The following is a 15,377-nucleotide window of genomic DNA, read 5'->3' on the forward strand; positions in this document are numbered from 1 at the left end:
CGCTATATCATGCGCAGCTGCCGTTCCTGGTTCTAAGGCGCCACCTCCTGTTTTATCATTGACGGAAGGCAAGAAAGTACATATGCGCAGGCGATTATGATGGACCACTCTAACAGGCCCATCTTTACCTTCTGGCCGAACTCTGTAGACTGGGTTCATAGGGTTTGGCTGGCCAACTACAATTTGGATCTCTTCCTCCCAGTGTGCTGCCAGTTTACCCTGTCCGTCCCTTCTTGTCGTATGGACTAGAACCCTTTCCCCCGGGAGCAATGGTGCTGCCCTAGCCCCAACATCATACCTGTCCTTCATCCGGCCTGCAGCCTTCTGGCTGCTCTTTTCCACCATCTGGTATGCCAGCCTCAAGCGCTCATGATGTCTCCTCACCCACTCCTGCGTCGTGGTTGACTCCATGGGTCTCTTCGTCCCCATAAACAGCTCGCCTGGCAGACGAGCATTCCATCCAAACATCAGGTAATGGGGGGTGTAACCTGTAGACGCATGGACAGAGTTATTATAAGCCTGGAGCAGTTCGGGCAAACATTGTACCCACCGAGTCCGCCTCTCTTCCTCTAGGGTGGACAGCATATTTATTAATGTCTGATTGAAACGTTCACAGGCCCCATTTCCCTGAGGATGATAGGCAGTAGTTCGACTTTTCCGACAATTATAATACTGACAGAGCTCCTTTATGAGGGCGGACTCAAAATTAGCACCTTGATCCGAGTGCAGTTGTTCTGGGCATCCAATTGGCTGAATAATATGTTTCAACAACATCTTCGCTGTAGTTGCAGCGGTCTGGTCCCTGGTAGGTATTGCCCAAGCATACTTTGTAAACAAATCAGTGGCGACCAAAATGTACTGGTATGAGTCTGCCGGTCTACCTAATGTCAGGAAATCAACTGCCACGGTTTGGAGAGGTGCGTGTGTAAGAACAGGACTAAGTGGGGCCTGACCGTCACCACGACCTTTATGACGTACACACCGTTCACAGGATGTTGTCCAGTCCTGCACTCTCTTCTCCATTTGAAGCCAATAAAAACTACGGCGCAGCATCGAAAGTGTCTTTGCCACCCCCAAATGACCATTCCTTTCATGGAAAGCCTTCCATGTTGGTTGCTGTTCCTCCAAAGGAACAAGGATTTGGTAGTACGCCTCACAGGTGTTGGAATCCACCCCCCTGCGGACCAGAACACCCTCCAACAACTCCAGCCGTGACCATTGTTTCATGTAGTTTAAGACTGCAGTAGGCTCCTGGCGTCTTTCCTCCCCAGATGGCATCTTTCCTCGGGCCATGTAGTATCTCACTCTATGCAGCGTGGGGTCCTGCTCTTGTAAGCCTTGCCAGCATCCTGGATCCCAATCGATGTTCACAGCCTGAACCCATGCTTTTTCGTCCACCCTCTGTGGAGGCACCAAATCCTGGGGTTGCACCTGCAATGGCATTCTAGACAGAACATCAGCATTCACATTTTCCTGGCCAGGCCGATACTTAATATCAAATTGATAATTTGCGAGCTGGGCTACCCACCGTTGTTCCACTGCGCCCACTTTTGCAGTCGATAAATGGACCAATGGATTATTATCAGTATAAACTGTGAACAGAGACCCCCATAGATAATCTTTAAATTTCTCAGTCACCGCCCACTTCAAAGCGAGCAGCTCCAGTTTAAAGGAGCTATAGTTTGCATCATCCCTTTCGGCGGGTGCTAAGCTTCTGCTAGCCTAGGCTATCACACATTCCTTCCCATCTTGTACTTGAGACAGTACTGCACCAAGGCCCACTTTACTGGCATCCGTATAAAGCCGGAAGGGTAATCTGAAATCAGCAAAAGCTAAAATAGGAGCCTCGAGCAATTTCTGCTTCAGAAGATCAAAGGACTGCTGACAATCCTCATCCCAATTTATGGGGATATTCTGTTTTTTATTCTTCGGTACTCCCACTAGCAGCGAGTTAAGAGGCCTAGCAACACCCGCAAACCCTGCAAGGAACCGCCGATAATAACCGGCAAAGCCCAAGAAGGAACGCACCTGATGAATAGTCTGCGGGGCCGGCCACTTCTGTACAGCGGCAATCTTATCAGGGTCCGGAGCCACACCCTCACTGTTCACCAGGTGACCCAGGAACTTCACCTGTTGCTGGAAAAGAACACATTTATCAGGTCGCAACTTCAGCCCATAGCTCTTCAATCTTGCAAACACTGCCTGCAGATGTTCTAGGTGGCTGTCAAAATCCGGTGAATATACTATCACATCATCCAGATAGACAAAAGCGGACTCTGTGATTTGACTTCCCAAACAACTCTGCATCAACCTTTGAAATGTTGCTGGAGCATTACACAATCCAAAAGGCATTCTTTCAAACTCATACAAGCCAAAAGGAGTACAAAATGCAGTTTTTTCCCTGTCAGCTTCAGAAACTTTCACTTGCCAATACCCACTTGCTAGATCAAGGGTGGAGTAGTATTTTGATTTAGTCAGCATCGTCAAGGTCTCTTCAATTCTAGGTAATGGATGGGTGTCTTTATGTGTCACTGCATTCAACTTGCGGTAATCCACACAAAATCTCAATTCCCCATTCTTTTTCCTTACCAGGACAATGGGTGCTGCCCAGGGACTTGTACTCTCTCGCACCACCCCTGATCGAATCATATTATTCAGCAATTCTCGCACTTCCTGATACATTTTAGGGGGGATTGGCCTATACCGCTCTCTAATAGGAGGTGCCATACCTGTCGGAATAGAGTGCGTAATTACATCTGTGTGGCCATAATCCTCTTCGTCGGCAGCAAACACATCGCCCCACTTCCTCAAGAGACCATTTAACTTTTCCTGCTCCTCCATAGATAGATTCGACCGCCCTTGTGTCATAACTTCAATGTGAGGAGCTTTACCAGATGGTTCCGAGCTCACCTGGGATACGCCCACTTCAACGATGCCTGGCCTGGTTTGCTCAAACGTGACTTCAAAAGGTTCCTGAATGTCGACATTTTCCGTGGAGAATGTAGCCAGGGCCTCATAACGTCGTAACGTAATAGGAAAAGGATTGAGATTCCTTACTTTGATGGGGACCCGGCCTCTATAGACAGTTCCTAGCGATCGAGCAACGGCAACTGTACTAGGCCCTTCCAATGGCTCCACCAAGATACATTGTCCTTTCCTCAGTGTCTGTGGGGCCCTAGCCCAAATCACCTGCTCACTGTGCTCAGGGATCTTCACCGGGTGGCGGTAAGCGGGTCGCAGGGTCCCTACTTGTGGTACGGGGACAGCTGCCTGAATTCTTTGACAGTCCTGAAAAGCAGATGCCCACGCTTGTTGAGCGTCTACAGTCGAGCCAACAGGCCAGGTCTGGGTCTGCGTCTGAGGTTTCAAAAAAAACACATCCCAACATGGAACGATGATGTTCATACCTAATATAGGTAATGCATTAGAATTATTGGGGTCGTCCTTTGAAATCACAATTCCCATATCTTTCAGGGTAATGTCTCCCACCTGTACTTCAGCTAACACATAGCCCACGTAAGGAATAGCCAATCCATTCGCGGCCTTCAGCTTTAGCCAATTAAGATCACTCTCTTTCCCCGGCTCCTGTTCACCAAACAATCTCCTAAAACAGGCTTGTGGCATTAATGTTACATTAGACCCAGTATCCAGCAAAAATGTCACTTCTTTACCATCAATGAATACTTCTACTTGACGGCATGCCCCTAAAAATTGAGGGTGGTTTAACTGAGTTGGACCACTATCATCCTTTCCAATCACCTGGCCCATAGCGACTGGATTTACTCGTTTAAAGCCATCTGAGATGAAGTGCCCCGACACTCTCTTGCCATGTGTCCACTAACTCCACACCTACTACAAATAGGCTGCCCATGCTCATCCCACTTGTGCCGTGGTCGCTCCACTAACCGTGGGGTTTGCTTTGTCACCGGGGGTGGCTCGGACACTTCAACACCTCCCCTATATTGAGGGGAACTAAGGTTCCACCTTTCTCGCTCACCTCTAGGAGCTGAAAACGTCCGTGGCATTGGTGCTGGTCGGACAAATTCCCTCAGCTCCTCCTGAAGAGTATTTTTGAGATCCATAATTTGCTCCTTCATTTCTGCAAGGATCTCCACTTTAAACTTATCTCTCCAATTCAGAGTATCCTGCCACTTTAAATCCCCTCTTACTACAGCACAAGCGGAGTCCTCATGTACGCCATACAGCGCATCCGCTTCCAATTGCAGAGCCTCTTTACGCACCTGTTCAAATGAGAGGTCAGGATCGTGCCTTAATAAACGCCGCAGATCACGCTGTATCTCACCCTCCCTAAGACCCAAGACAAACTGATCACGCAGGTGCAGGTCAGCCCGCCGAAACCCTTGTGGCTCTTTTGTCTGCAGGCGATGGCCCAACTCCCTTAAGCGTAACGTGAACTTTCTAATAGGCTCTTCTGTCCTTTGTCTACATTCATAAAACATGGCACGCAGGGTACCCACGGCTGTTTTGTCCCCATACAGTTCTTTAAGCTGAAGAAAGATTTTATCTGGCGTATCCCGCTCCGCTTGTTCCAGAATAAGAATTTCACGTCGTGATTCTCCTCCTAATGCACTCAATACAAAATCACATTGCTGTTCTATCGACCACTTTTGAGCACGGAGCATTGCGCTAATTTGACTCTCCCAATCTTCATAATTCGTATTAAGCCCACAAAATTTTGGTACCCAGGGCGCACCGATAAAAAATGGTGATGCCATATTCCTGGTTTCAGATAACTCATCCGCCATATTAATCAGTCTAAGGCAGGTAGGTTTGTATACTGGTCACAAATCCTGTCGACAAACGCCAAATGTTACGGGAGGTCTGTTAAGAGAGCCTCCGTGCAAAAAGAATAGGAATTCTAGTAGGGACCAGCAACAAACCACCATGCACACACTGCAATGGGTTACACAAAATTTATTTGTTCTTCCTCTAGGCAAACTACCGGCTGAAGACAACCCCGGCCAGGGATCCAAAGACCACCGCGGTCCGAGTTCTTCGCCTAGTTACAAACAGGGGAGAGAGGGTCACTGCACGAACACGCAACCAACACATATCAATCCTGCAGCTCCCTAAAACAGGTTTGCCACCCACCTTTTCAGGCTTTAACTTTGTTCGAGGCTGGGTCTCCACATTACCTCCCGGCAGTTAAACTTCCCCGAGCTGGTCCAGTTCTTCTTATCGGGGCGCAGGAGGTCTCCAGTCTAGTGCTCGTTTTCCTCTTTTCCAACACGTCCCTTTTTTTCCAGCACGTCCTCTCTTTTCCAGCACGTCCTCTCACAGCTCCATAGGAATACGTCCTCCTTTCCACGTCCTCCGTTTCGTTAAAAGCAAAAACCAGGCCAGGCTAAAAAAAAATCCTTTCTATTAAAAATGCGCACACTTTGTCCTGGATCTCCGGGGCTCTCCTGCTTCACCGAGGTCCTACTAAAAACAACAACAACACTTCCTGCTTCCTCTCCCCTTTATAAAGAGGAACTCCAATCAGCCGCTCCCTGTATTCAGCTCCGCCTCACTGGCAGCTGGGCTAGAGTAAAATCTCCCCTCCCACACAGGTGCAACAACCGTAAATAAACACAAAAACATGCAATTAATCCAAAACAAACTCAAAAACAAAACCAACAAAACTTAGGGGGGGGGGGTTCTCTCCGTCCTTTCCCACCATGCTATACTCCGTAACACCGACATGACTGAACTGTGATGTTTGATGTGTGTTGGCGCAGTAATAAATAGCTTGATCACAGCTCTTTCTGTGTTGCAGACTTTATTTTAAAAATTCCACGACACCCCCCACCCTCCCACTGTGAACATGAATTGAATATTCAGAAGACATTTGTTTAAATAGTTCTACAAATCTGAGCTGTTGGTGTGTCCTTGGATTGTGTGGTAATAATATTACAGGGAGTGCAGAATTATTAGGCAAATGAGTATTTTGTGCACATCATCCTCTTCATGCATGTTGTCTTACTCCAAGCTGTATAGGCTCGAAAGCCTACTACCAATTAAGCATATTAGGTGATGTGCATCTCTGTAATGAGAAGGGGTGTGGTCTAATGACATCAACACCCTATATCAGGTGTGCATAATTATTAGGCAATGTCCTTTCCTTTGGCAAAATGGGTCAAAAGAAGGACTTGACAGGCTCAGAAAAGTCAAAAATAGTGAGATATCTTGCAGAGGGATGCAGCAGTCTCAAAATTGCAAAGCTTCTGAAGCGTGATCATCGAACAATCAAGCGTTTCATTCAAAATAGTCAACAGGGTCGCAAGAAGCGTGTGGAAAAACCAAGGCGCAAAATAACTGCCCATGAACTGAGAAAAGTCAAGCGTGCAGCTGCCAAGATGCCACTTGCCACCAGTTTGGCCATATTTCAGAGCTGCAACATCACTGGAGTGCCCAAAAGCACAAGGTGTGCAATACTCAGAGACATGGCCAAGGTAAGAAAGGCTGAAAGACGACCACCACTGAACAAGACACACAAGCTGAAACGTCAAGACTGGGCCAAGAAATATCTCAAGACTGGTTTTTCTAAGGTTTTATGGACTGATGAAATGAGAGTGAGTCTTGATGGGCCAGATGGATGGGCCCGTGGCTGGATTGGTAAAGGGCAGAGAGCTCCAGTCCGACTCAGACGCCAGCAAGGTGGAGGTGGAGTACTGGTTTGGGCTGGTATCATCAAAGATGAGCTTGTGGGGCCTTTTCGGGTTGAGGATGGAGTCAAGCTCAACTCCCAGTCCTACTGCCAGTTTCTGGAAGACACCTTCTTCAAGCAGTGGTACAGGAAGAAGTCTGCATCCTTCAAGAAAAACATGATTTTCATGCAGGACAATGCTCCATCACACGCGTCCAAGTACTCCACAGCATGGCTGGCAAGAAAGGGTATAAAAGAAGAAAAACTAATGACATGGCCTCCTTGTTCACCTGAACCCCATTGAGAACCTGTGGTCCATCATCAAATGTGAGATTTACAAGGAGGGAAAACAGTATGTCACACAGCGGAAATTTGTGTTTTTGTTTTATTAATCTGTGTGTTGGTACATAGTGTTTTTATTTGCATGATTTTATTGTGATATTTATATTGCATGTCTGTTTATTGATATTTATACTGCATGGTTTTATCCTCATATTTATATTTGTGTTAATGTTGTACCATGTTCCTTTAACCCACTGTGGACTAAACAGACAATTGTAGGCACCTGTGAGGTGGGGGCGTTCCCCAAGGTGGCCTATCAGCCGCCAGGTTGACCTGTTAAAGGGGATGGTGAGCGCAGAGACAAAAGAAGAAAGAAGCGACGCACGAAGGGTGAGCAGGAGAAAAAGGAACGCGTGCAAGCGCGCACGTGTGTGGAACGAACTGCTGCCTGACTGTGGGGCGCCCCGAGTCGTTCGGCGATCCAGTCCTAACGGCAGGAACGGCAACAGTGGGTGGCGATGGCCGCAATGCACAACAGGGCAGGGATGCCCTTCTGCCTGCATCTGACGGTGAGACGAGGGAGGCCGTGTTCAGGTGTGGAGTGGGGCGGGACTGTGCGGCGACGCGCTGTCCGGAGGAGACAGGTCTGCGATAGGAGCCTCCTCCCTGGTCTGTTGCTGGCGAGTTTCCCCATCCCGGAAGAGAAGTTCCTCTCCTGTCCTCGCCCATTTGTGGCTGGACTGTGGGATTATGGGACTGTGGGAGGGTAATTTTAGCATATGGAAAACATGTTTTAGTCTTGTTTTAATAGTGAATAGTTATTTCTGCCGGCAGGGTTTTTAGCGGGTTGCAAACACTATTTTTATTGTATACGGGGATTTTAGCTTGTATTTGTGACTGTGGCTGTGTTTTTGTATGGAAAATGAATGGTGTGTTTGAAGCCAGCTAAGTTCTGTGCCCTGAGCGCTGACCCACCCACTCCCCTTTTTCTGCTTGTATGTATACAGACGTGGTGGTGAAGATTTAGGTCCACCAGTCTTAGCGGCTACAAGTACACCTCTCTGAACAGTGTCTGGGAGGCTGTGGTTGCTGCTGCACGCAATGTTGATGGTGAACAGATCAAAACACTGACAGAATCCATGGATGGCAGGCTTTTGAGTGTCCTTGCAAAGAAAGGTGGCTATATTGGTCGCTGATTTGTTTTTGTTTTGTTTTTGAATGTCAGAAATATATATTTGTGAATGTGGAGATGTTATATTGGTTTCACTGGTAAAAAGAAATAATTGAAATGGGTATATATTTGTTTTTTGTTCAGTTGCCTAATAATTATGCACAGTAATAGTCACCTGCACACACAGATATCCCCCTAAAATAGCTAAAACTAAAAACTACTTCCAAAAACATTCAGCTTTGATATTAATGAGTTTTTTGGGTTCATTGAGAACATGGTTGTTGTTCAATAATAAAATTATTCCTCAAAAATACAACTTGCCTAATAATTCTGCACTCCCTGTAGAGCTAGCAATCTTTCTTACTGAATCTCTACTATGAGTCATGTTACCTGAGATTAATTCTATGTTTACCTGTCAGCCTGGACAAATGTGCTGTGTGAAGGAAATTAAATTAAATCAGATCTGAACTGCGTACATTTAAGGAACCTGTTCATATTTAATTGAAATATGAACCAGTGATTTTTTGATTGCTGATTCCAAGAGAGTCTTTGTGGAAATCCTGTTTGGCTTTTTGTTATTTTAATTCTCTTTTCTGTTTTCCAGAACAGTTCTCCACAGTCGCTGTCCACATGGGTCAGTGGGACAAAGAAGCGCTCTGCTAATGTGTGGACTCTGACCAGCAACATCCAGCAAGACCCAGACAGCGTTTTCTATCTCCCAGCTGGAGTTTTTTGTTTGTCTGTGACTGGAGAGTCAGATTTTTGTTGAGCTTCACACTTGCAGAGGTAAGTCAGTTTGTAGAGATCCCTCCCACCCTGGCTTTTATGTCCTAGATTTCTTATCGGAAACAGTAATATTTCAGTGACTGCTGCTTATAGCACAGGTTAATACACGCTACTGATCCCTGATAGGAGAATCATCAGTTTTGGCAACAAAGAAGCCTGGTGGATGTTTTTTTTTTTTTTTTTTTTTTTTTTTTTACAGTCTGATGATGGGACATCGTGCTCTGCATCTTCAAAGGGCATTGTGGTCTGTTGAGCTAGGGTTAGGGTTAGCAATTCAGACATATGTAATCAATATTAAACGTCTCTGACGTGGGCCACTGTCCGCAGTGTTGGGAAATCCATACCAGGCTGGAACGAGTCAAGGTAGGTGAGCATCCACGAGAAGACACAGCAGATGCATCCTACTAATACTGACAGGACCAGGAGACTCCAGAAACCGAGCAACAAATGGCGAAATGAAAAGCCGAACAACAACAATGCTGTTTCTTTAGAGAGTCTTAGCTTACATGTGTGTTTATTTCATATTTTCAGTTGTTGCCCTCCACGGCTAAATAAACCGGTTTCAGTAATGCACTGATATACAAGAATGGACATAAGGGGCTTTCAAAGAAAAAACTCAGGTAGTATTTTATATATTATGCTTTGTATGTTGTTCAGTATATTTCTATGCAAAACAAGAGGAACTTCAATACACAGCAGTATATTCACAGTTGAAACCAGATATTTACATACACTTCATGGAAAACACAAGAACATTTTTTTACTGTACAACATCAATTTAGAGTGAACTTGTTTTGTTTTGGATAAATAAATATTGCAATATCTTTTGAATTAGTTAAATCTCAGAATAAAGAGAGACAGAGCTTTCTATTTTTTATCACAGGCATAAACACACAAACATTTATTAACATGTTCCACCGTCTTCCAGTTTGATTTTCTCATCCTGTGGACAACAACGTACATGGATGCAGGTTTATTGTTAACTTTTGTAAGGTTTATTTAGTGAACACATCCAGCTGCAGCTCCACTGTGATCCTGAACTGGATAAGCACTTAAGAAAATGTGTCAATAAATGGACATACATCAACTTACTATATTTATCCAAACAGACGGGACCAATAATGCTTCATTGAGTTAGTCTTACATAGAAGAGACTGTTAAAGTCTCTGTCTCGTGCTGATATACCTGCAAACTTGACAACAAAGGTGTTGCGACTTTCGTCCGTAAATAAAGCCGCGGCCGGCTGAGTTGGTTGTGTCCATGTGACGCGCCTCCAATAATCCATAATGGGTCGTACTTGTACTTTGCGCATTTATTTTAAGAACAAAACAAAAACAAACATTTGCGCTTTCAATCAATTTACAACTAGCGCATGGATTAACTGGTGTGCCAAAAAAGGACGCTCAACAGAAAAGTTTGCCCACAAACCACTCACCCAACACACCTGCTGCGAACACCGACATCAGGTAAATAGACTGTGACCACACCCACATACCATCACCTGAGATGCAGGTAAAGCTATACACCTGTGCCACCAAAACAAAAAGGAAAAACATAAACATTGACTTTGGCTCTTACAAAAGGTTTTTCAGACAACATGTAGCTGTCCTCTATGTCAGCTCACACATTTACATTTATGTCACACTTATTTCTGCTTTCCCATTTTATAATTATTACTTACATTTTGATTAGATACCTTGAGTTTGTAAATGATCAGATTACATAATTGGAATACAATGTATCCAATTCAGGGTTGCGGGAGGATGAAGCCTATCCCAGCTGATACAGGACAAAGACAGGCTGCCAGTTTATTGCAGGGCTAAGACAATATGTGTAACAGAAAATCCACTTACATGTTTGATATTTCTTATAATAATCATAATTATGACTATTATTTAAAGGTTTCTTTATAAATACATTTTGATTTTTTATAACACCTAAAATATAAACCTGAGCTGTTTCAGATTCTGACCTCTGACCTCAGTGACCTGGCTGTGTCCTCACTGCAGCTCCCTCTTTGGAAGTACATCTGCTTCTTGTCTTCCCCCAGTGTTGACCGCCTGCCCTTGATATCATGTACTGTACCTGAGGAACAAAAAAGGATAAACACTTGCCTTCATTTAAGAAGTACATTCATACAGAGGTAATCTATGGAAACACACTAGTTCACCATTTGGGAGGAATCAGTTCCTGTGAAACATTTCTGTAAATGAACATCATGTGGAGAATGAATGAAATGAGTTCTTCAGGTGACTCAGCAGTCCCACACTGACAAATGAAATCTAGTTAAACTATTAAGCATATTTGCTCTTCTGAAATCTGTTAAACAATAACAAACATAAATTAGTAACAAAAATACAGCTGAGTAGAGGCTTTACAAACCACCAGCAGCCATAATGCTAAATTTTAATCTTCAAATGTTTCTGAGCCGTCTTCAACCTGCTTTTAACACATTAAAGTCCCACAGTCAATGCAGCCTGACTCAATCCTAGATGTTCAGCACACAGAGGTACCGTTTAAAGTTTAGTGATAACATGAGTCACTGATCATTTGCAGTATTACAGAGTCTGGCAGTCTTTGCATGATGTCCACGTCACTCTAAGTTTCTAGCTGACTCTCAGGTGTGACAGCAGGAAAGAGTAATAATAACCTGCATTCTGAGGTTTGTCATGCAGGATTAAAGGAGCCAGGCTTTGTTCACACAGCTAGAATTGTATTTTACACTGACCCTGGGTCAGTATAAGTATCATACAGTTTAAACGAAGCACTGAAACTTGCACATATTTATTACAGATGCACTGAAGCTAATCGAGATATTTGCTGTCAGTCTGTGGCTGCGATTAAACACTTTACTGAAAACTTTATTAACTAGTAACTTCATCAGTCATGACAGAAGCTAATATTTCTGTGCTAACATCGTTTAAACAGTAACAGCTTTACTACAATATAAGCTAACGTTTACACCGTAACTTTAAGCTAGCACCATAAAGACGGTAAAACACGTAATAACATCTACAAATGCATCTTAAAGCTGTTATATTAGCACTCGGTGTATTACTAACATAACCACATTAACATTACTGACACTCGCTGACTTTTAATAGTCATTCTATAAATGCTGTCCGTTTAAATGGTCTTACCTGTAAACACTGCATATCCACCGGATTGCAGCCAGAGTGGATTCTGGAGTCTTCCACGCTCCTGTTAGTGATCCTCCATCTGGATGGATGAGAACAACCTTCTGAACAATCTAGCAGGAGATGGCCCAAATCTATGGGACTGATTTGTGCTAATAACGCCCATTGTATGGACTGATAACAGCTGAAGCGGGTGAATAAAGTCACCCAGTAGCTAGCTGTGCCATTACCCAGCATACATCACTCCCTCCATAAATGCAATAAACGATACAAAAGTATCGTTCTACCTGTTTTTCAGGTAGTCGTTTACATTATATAATTTATTGTGTTCAGTATACGTCACTACAATGTGATTTCGGAAATATATAAATATACAGACAACAGGCTCTTCCGCGGCAATCTCTTGTCGTCAATAAGCAACGTTAAGGGAGCTCTATAGTATTCAATGAGAGGACCCTGCGCGTCGATAAGTGAAGCAGAGGGAGCCTGACCATGCGTCACACATTTGACAAGTTGGGAGTGAGAACGTGTTGCTCACACATATCCCTGTCTTAATACTTCTCAAATGTCTAATTGATTGAATTGGTCGCCATGACAAATCCTGTCTCATTATAAATAATAATAAAGGATATAATGCATAACTGTATAGGGAACAATTGTAGCATTCTTGTCTTCTTGGCAGTTCGGAGAGAGAGGCCCGTGACAGGTTCCTGTTAATCTGCACTGCCTCAAATTTGCAGCAACAGCAAGTTTACTGCACACGTCCATATACAGACTGAGCCTAGAGGCTATAGGCTAATCACTGTGAATGAAACAGACAACGGGCAGGCTTAGCATCCTGGAAACAGAAATTCAGCAAAAAAAGAAAAAAGGAAAAAGAAATAGGTTGACAGAGGATCTGCTGTAGTTAAACTTTTTGGTGAGGTGTACAGGGTTAACAGTTTATGAATTTGGAGCCTCAGTGCATCATGAGAAGATACTGTGCAGTGACGTGTGCATTGCAAACATGGTCACACAATTTAATTTTGTAGTTTGTGAGTTTATATTCATTACCTACTATGTCCACATCATCTATAATTGTGGTTTTCAGTCTTTGCCTGCATTTTTTTCTTGGGGGGCGGGTATCAGAAAAACAAAGCTTAACTGTAACTTAACAACAACTCCAGATTACAATGACATAACAAAACACCATGTTCTTTGTTTAATGGGAAATATAGTTTGATACTAATTTAAGACACAAGCTAGCAGTGTACAAAGAGACACCCAGACCTCTCTAGGTGCACCCACCTCCTTTGGCTATTCTGGGGGGACACGAAGCTGGTCCCACACTAGCTGAGAGGTATAACCTCTGCACAGAGGTCTTCTTGTGATAGGATATCCCAAAACACCTCAATTCAGAGGCGCGTCTGCCGGCTCCGCAGGAATAGCAGCTCTAGCGCCTCTTCACAAACAGGAAGCTCATTTCCGCAGCTTGCATCCACAATCTTATTCTTTCTGCCAACATCTAACACCAGTGGCCACAGGCAAACGTGGCAGAGCCTCAGAACTGGTGCTAATTCTCCCCCCAGCCGCTCCACACTCAGCTGCCAACTGCCCCAGTGTGAGCTGGAGTTCACTACCTAATGGCACCAAGAGACAATTATATTCCAGCTATATTTGGGGTTTAGAGAGTTGTGAGAAACATTGTGTTAAAAATCAAACGCAGCTAAAGTGCTGAACACACCTCAGTCAGAGGAGCTCCATCCAAGCTTCAATTTTACCACCACCTCCAGTGTCAGATCCTAAATCCTATCACCACTGAGATTCTTCTCTGCCATGATGGGTCATCTGAGTCTAATTGCCAAATACATTAATTTCTCTATCTCAATAAATCGAGTTCAATTCTTCCAAGTGATCTCTCCTTATTGAATTGCTTTTGGCCCGTTTAATGACACTGTATGTAAATGAAACTGTTTGCTCAGTACAGTATAGATACTTAATTAGTTATTTAAGTTTGTAAGATGTTCTCATAAAATTAGAAAAAGCTGTTTTCATGAATAATTAGAATTGTGTCAGTACACCGGAAATTCTATTAATTAAAATGAGTTTAGAAATTATATCAACTTGTGTCCCCAGCTCCGAACATCCCCTTCAAGAAGTTTTGGATGCTGAAAACGATCTGTTTTCCCCAGACTTACCTGATCACCTGCATTTAGGCCAAGTAAGACATTAATATTTTTCAGAATTATCCTCTTTCAGTGTCTGCTGACAGGCACGACTGTCACGACCATTCCCCATCTACTCATATCTGTATCTCCGGGTTTTACCTCAGTCTTCTCCCTCATCTTCTCTGCCTGCACATACTTCAGGCCACGGAGCCAGGTTGCATCAAATACCAGAAGAATTACCGCAATATGGGCGGAAAAACAAGGGAAGGCCTAAAAAATAAAAGCTCCAAACGCGGAGATCGGTTATGAAGTAACCTTTGTGTATTTAAATACAGGGCTTTGCAAGACATGTTTTCACTTTTTGTCGTATCCACCTCTGTATCCTGTGTAATTACCATCAATTTTGACGACACCTCTTCAGTGATTTTCTATTACCGTCGTTGTCCCAGATTCTTATTTTGAAACCTTTCAGCGGCATTTCCTTTTCGCTCTGGCTGATTTGACGCTGGACGGAGGCAACCCATGATCGCAGACGCAACACGCATCCTCACACCACTGACCTGGGCTTAGCTGTGTCCTGCATGTGTGTGCATGTGTGTGCGTGTGTGAGCGGGAGTGTGAATGATCCCCAGAAACCAGCAGCAGGATGGAGGATCTCAAGGAGAATCTGGGAACTTTGGATTGACGCCCGGGGATAACGCGCAGACGGCCTGAACCTCATCGGGCTTCTCGTGGATTTATATATTTGGATGTTGTCCGTTTTACCCTTTTACCTTTTACTTCTAGGCAGCGGGATTTTACGCTTGGCTTACAACCCTTATCATCTTTGGCGTGCAAAATGCCATTCGCCAAAAGGATTGTGGAGCCGCAGCTTCTGTGCAGACACCCGATCCCCAATGATGATGGTCTGCTTTTCGAGGACCTGTGTGCCATCAGTAATGTGGTTCTTTCCCGGACCTTGCGACAGCTCTCCGACCTGGCCCGACACGCCTGCTCCTTATTTCAGGAGCTGGAAAACGACATCATTAGCACCAACCAACGGGTCTGGGTCCTTCAGAATAAAATAGGCCAGATACAGCAGACTGCCAGTGCCCTAGACCCCAAAAAGGAGGCTGTGCGTAAGTAGACGAACACATGTGCATACCCCCATATTATGGGGAGAAATCGCTCCATGATTTAAACCTGAGCGTTTTGGCTTTGGTTTC

At 44.3% G+C, this 15,377-nt stretch overlaps 2 protein-coding genes and 1 long non-coding RNA gene across 5 annotated transcripts in view; 2 read left to right on the forward strand and 1 right to left on the reverse strand.

Annotated features, from left to right (window-relative positions):
* Positions 1–12,323, reverse strand: part of ace2 (angiotensin I converting enzyme 2) — a 28,861-nt gene extending 16,538 nt beyond the window's left edge. The window contains exons 1-2 of the mRNA XM_085457736.1: positions 12,029–12,323; positions 10,861–10,973 (exon numbers count right to left, since the gene is read on the reverse strand). Coding sequence (XP_085313862.1) covers positions 10,861–10,917 — 57 coding nt within the window. The 5' untranslated portion in view covers positions 10,918–10,973; positions 12,029–12,323. The remainder of the gene's footprint in view (positions 1–10,860; positions 10,974–12,028) is intronic.
* LOC146718931 (uncharacterized) lies at positions 7,691–9,025 on the forward strand. Its single transcript, XR_014920596.1, has 3 exons — positions 7,691–8,107; positions 8,707–8,888; positions 8,987–9,025. It is a non-coding gene; the product is annotated as an uncharacterized LOC146718931 (long non-coding RNA).
* Positions 12,324–14,688: 2,365 nt separating the features above from the next.
* nhsb (Nance-Horan syndrome b (congenital cataracts and dental anomalies)) overlaps positions 14,689–15,377 on the forward strand; it is a 57,433-nt gene continuing 56,744 nt past the window's right edge. For all 3 annotated transcript variants that reach the window (XM_085457760.1, XM_085457770.1, XM_085457779.1), the window contains exon 1: positions 14,689–15,290. In XM_085457760.1, coding sequence (XP_085313886.1) covers positions 15,011–15,290 — 280 coding nt within the window. In that variant the 5' untranslated portion in view covers positions 14,689–15,010. The remainder of the gene's footprint in view (positions 15,291–15,377) is intronic.

This window comes from Copadichromis virginalis, linkage group LG1 (genome assembly GCF_057382275.1).
Source record: "Copadichromis virginalis isolate Kocher_CV1m ecotype Utaka linkage group LG1, C_Virginalis_male_GT1.1, whole genome shotgun sequence".
Taxonomy (NCBI): Eukaryota; Metazoa; Chordata; class Actinopteri; order Cichliformes; family Cichlidae; genus Copadichromis; species Copadichromis virginalis.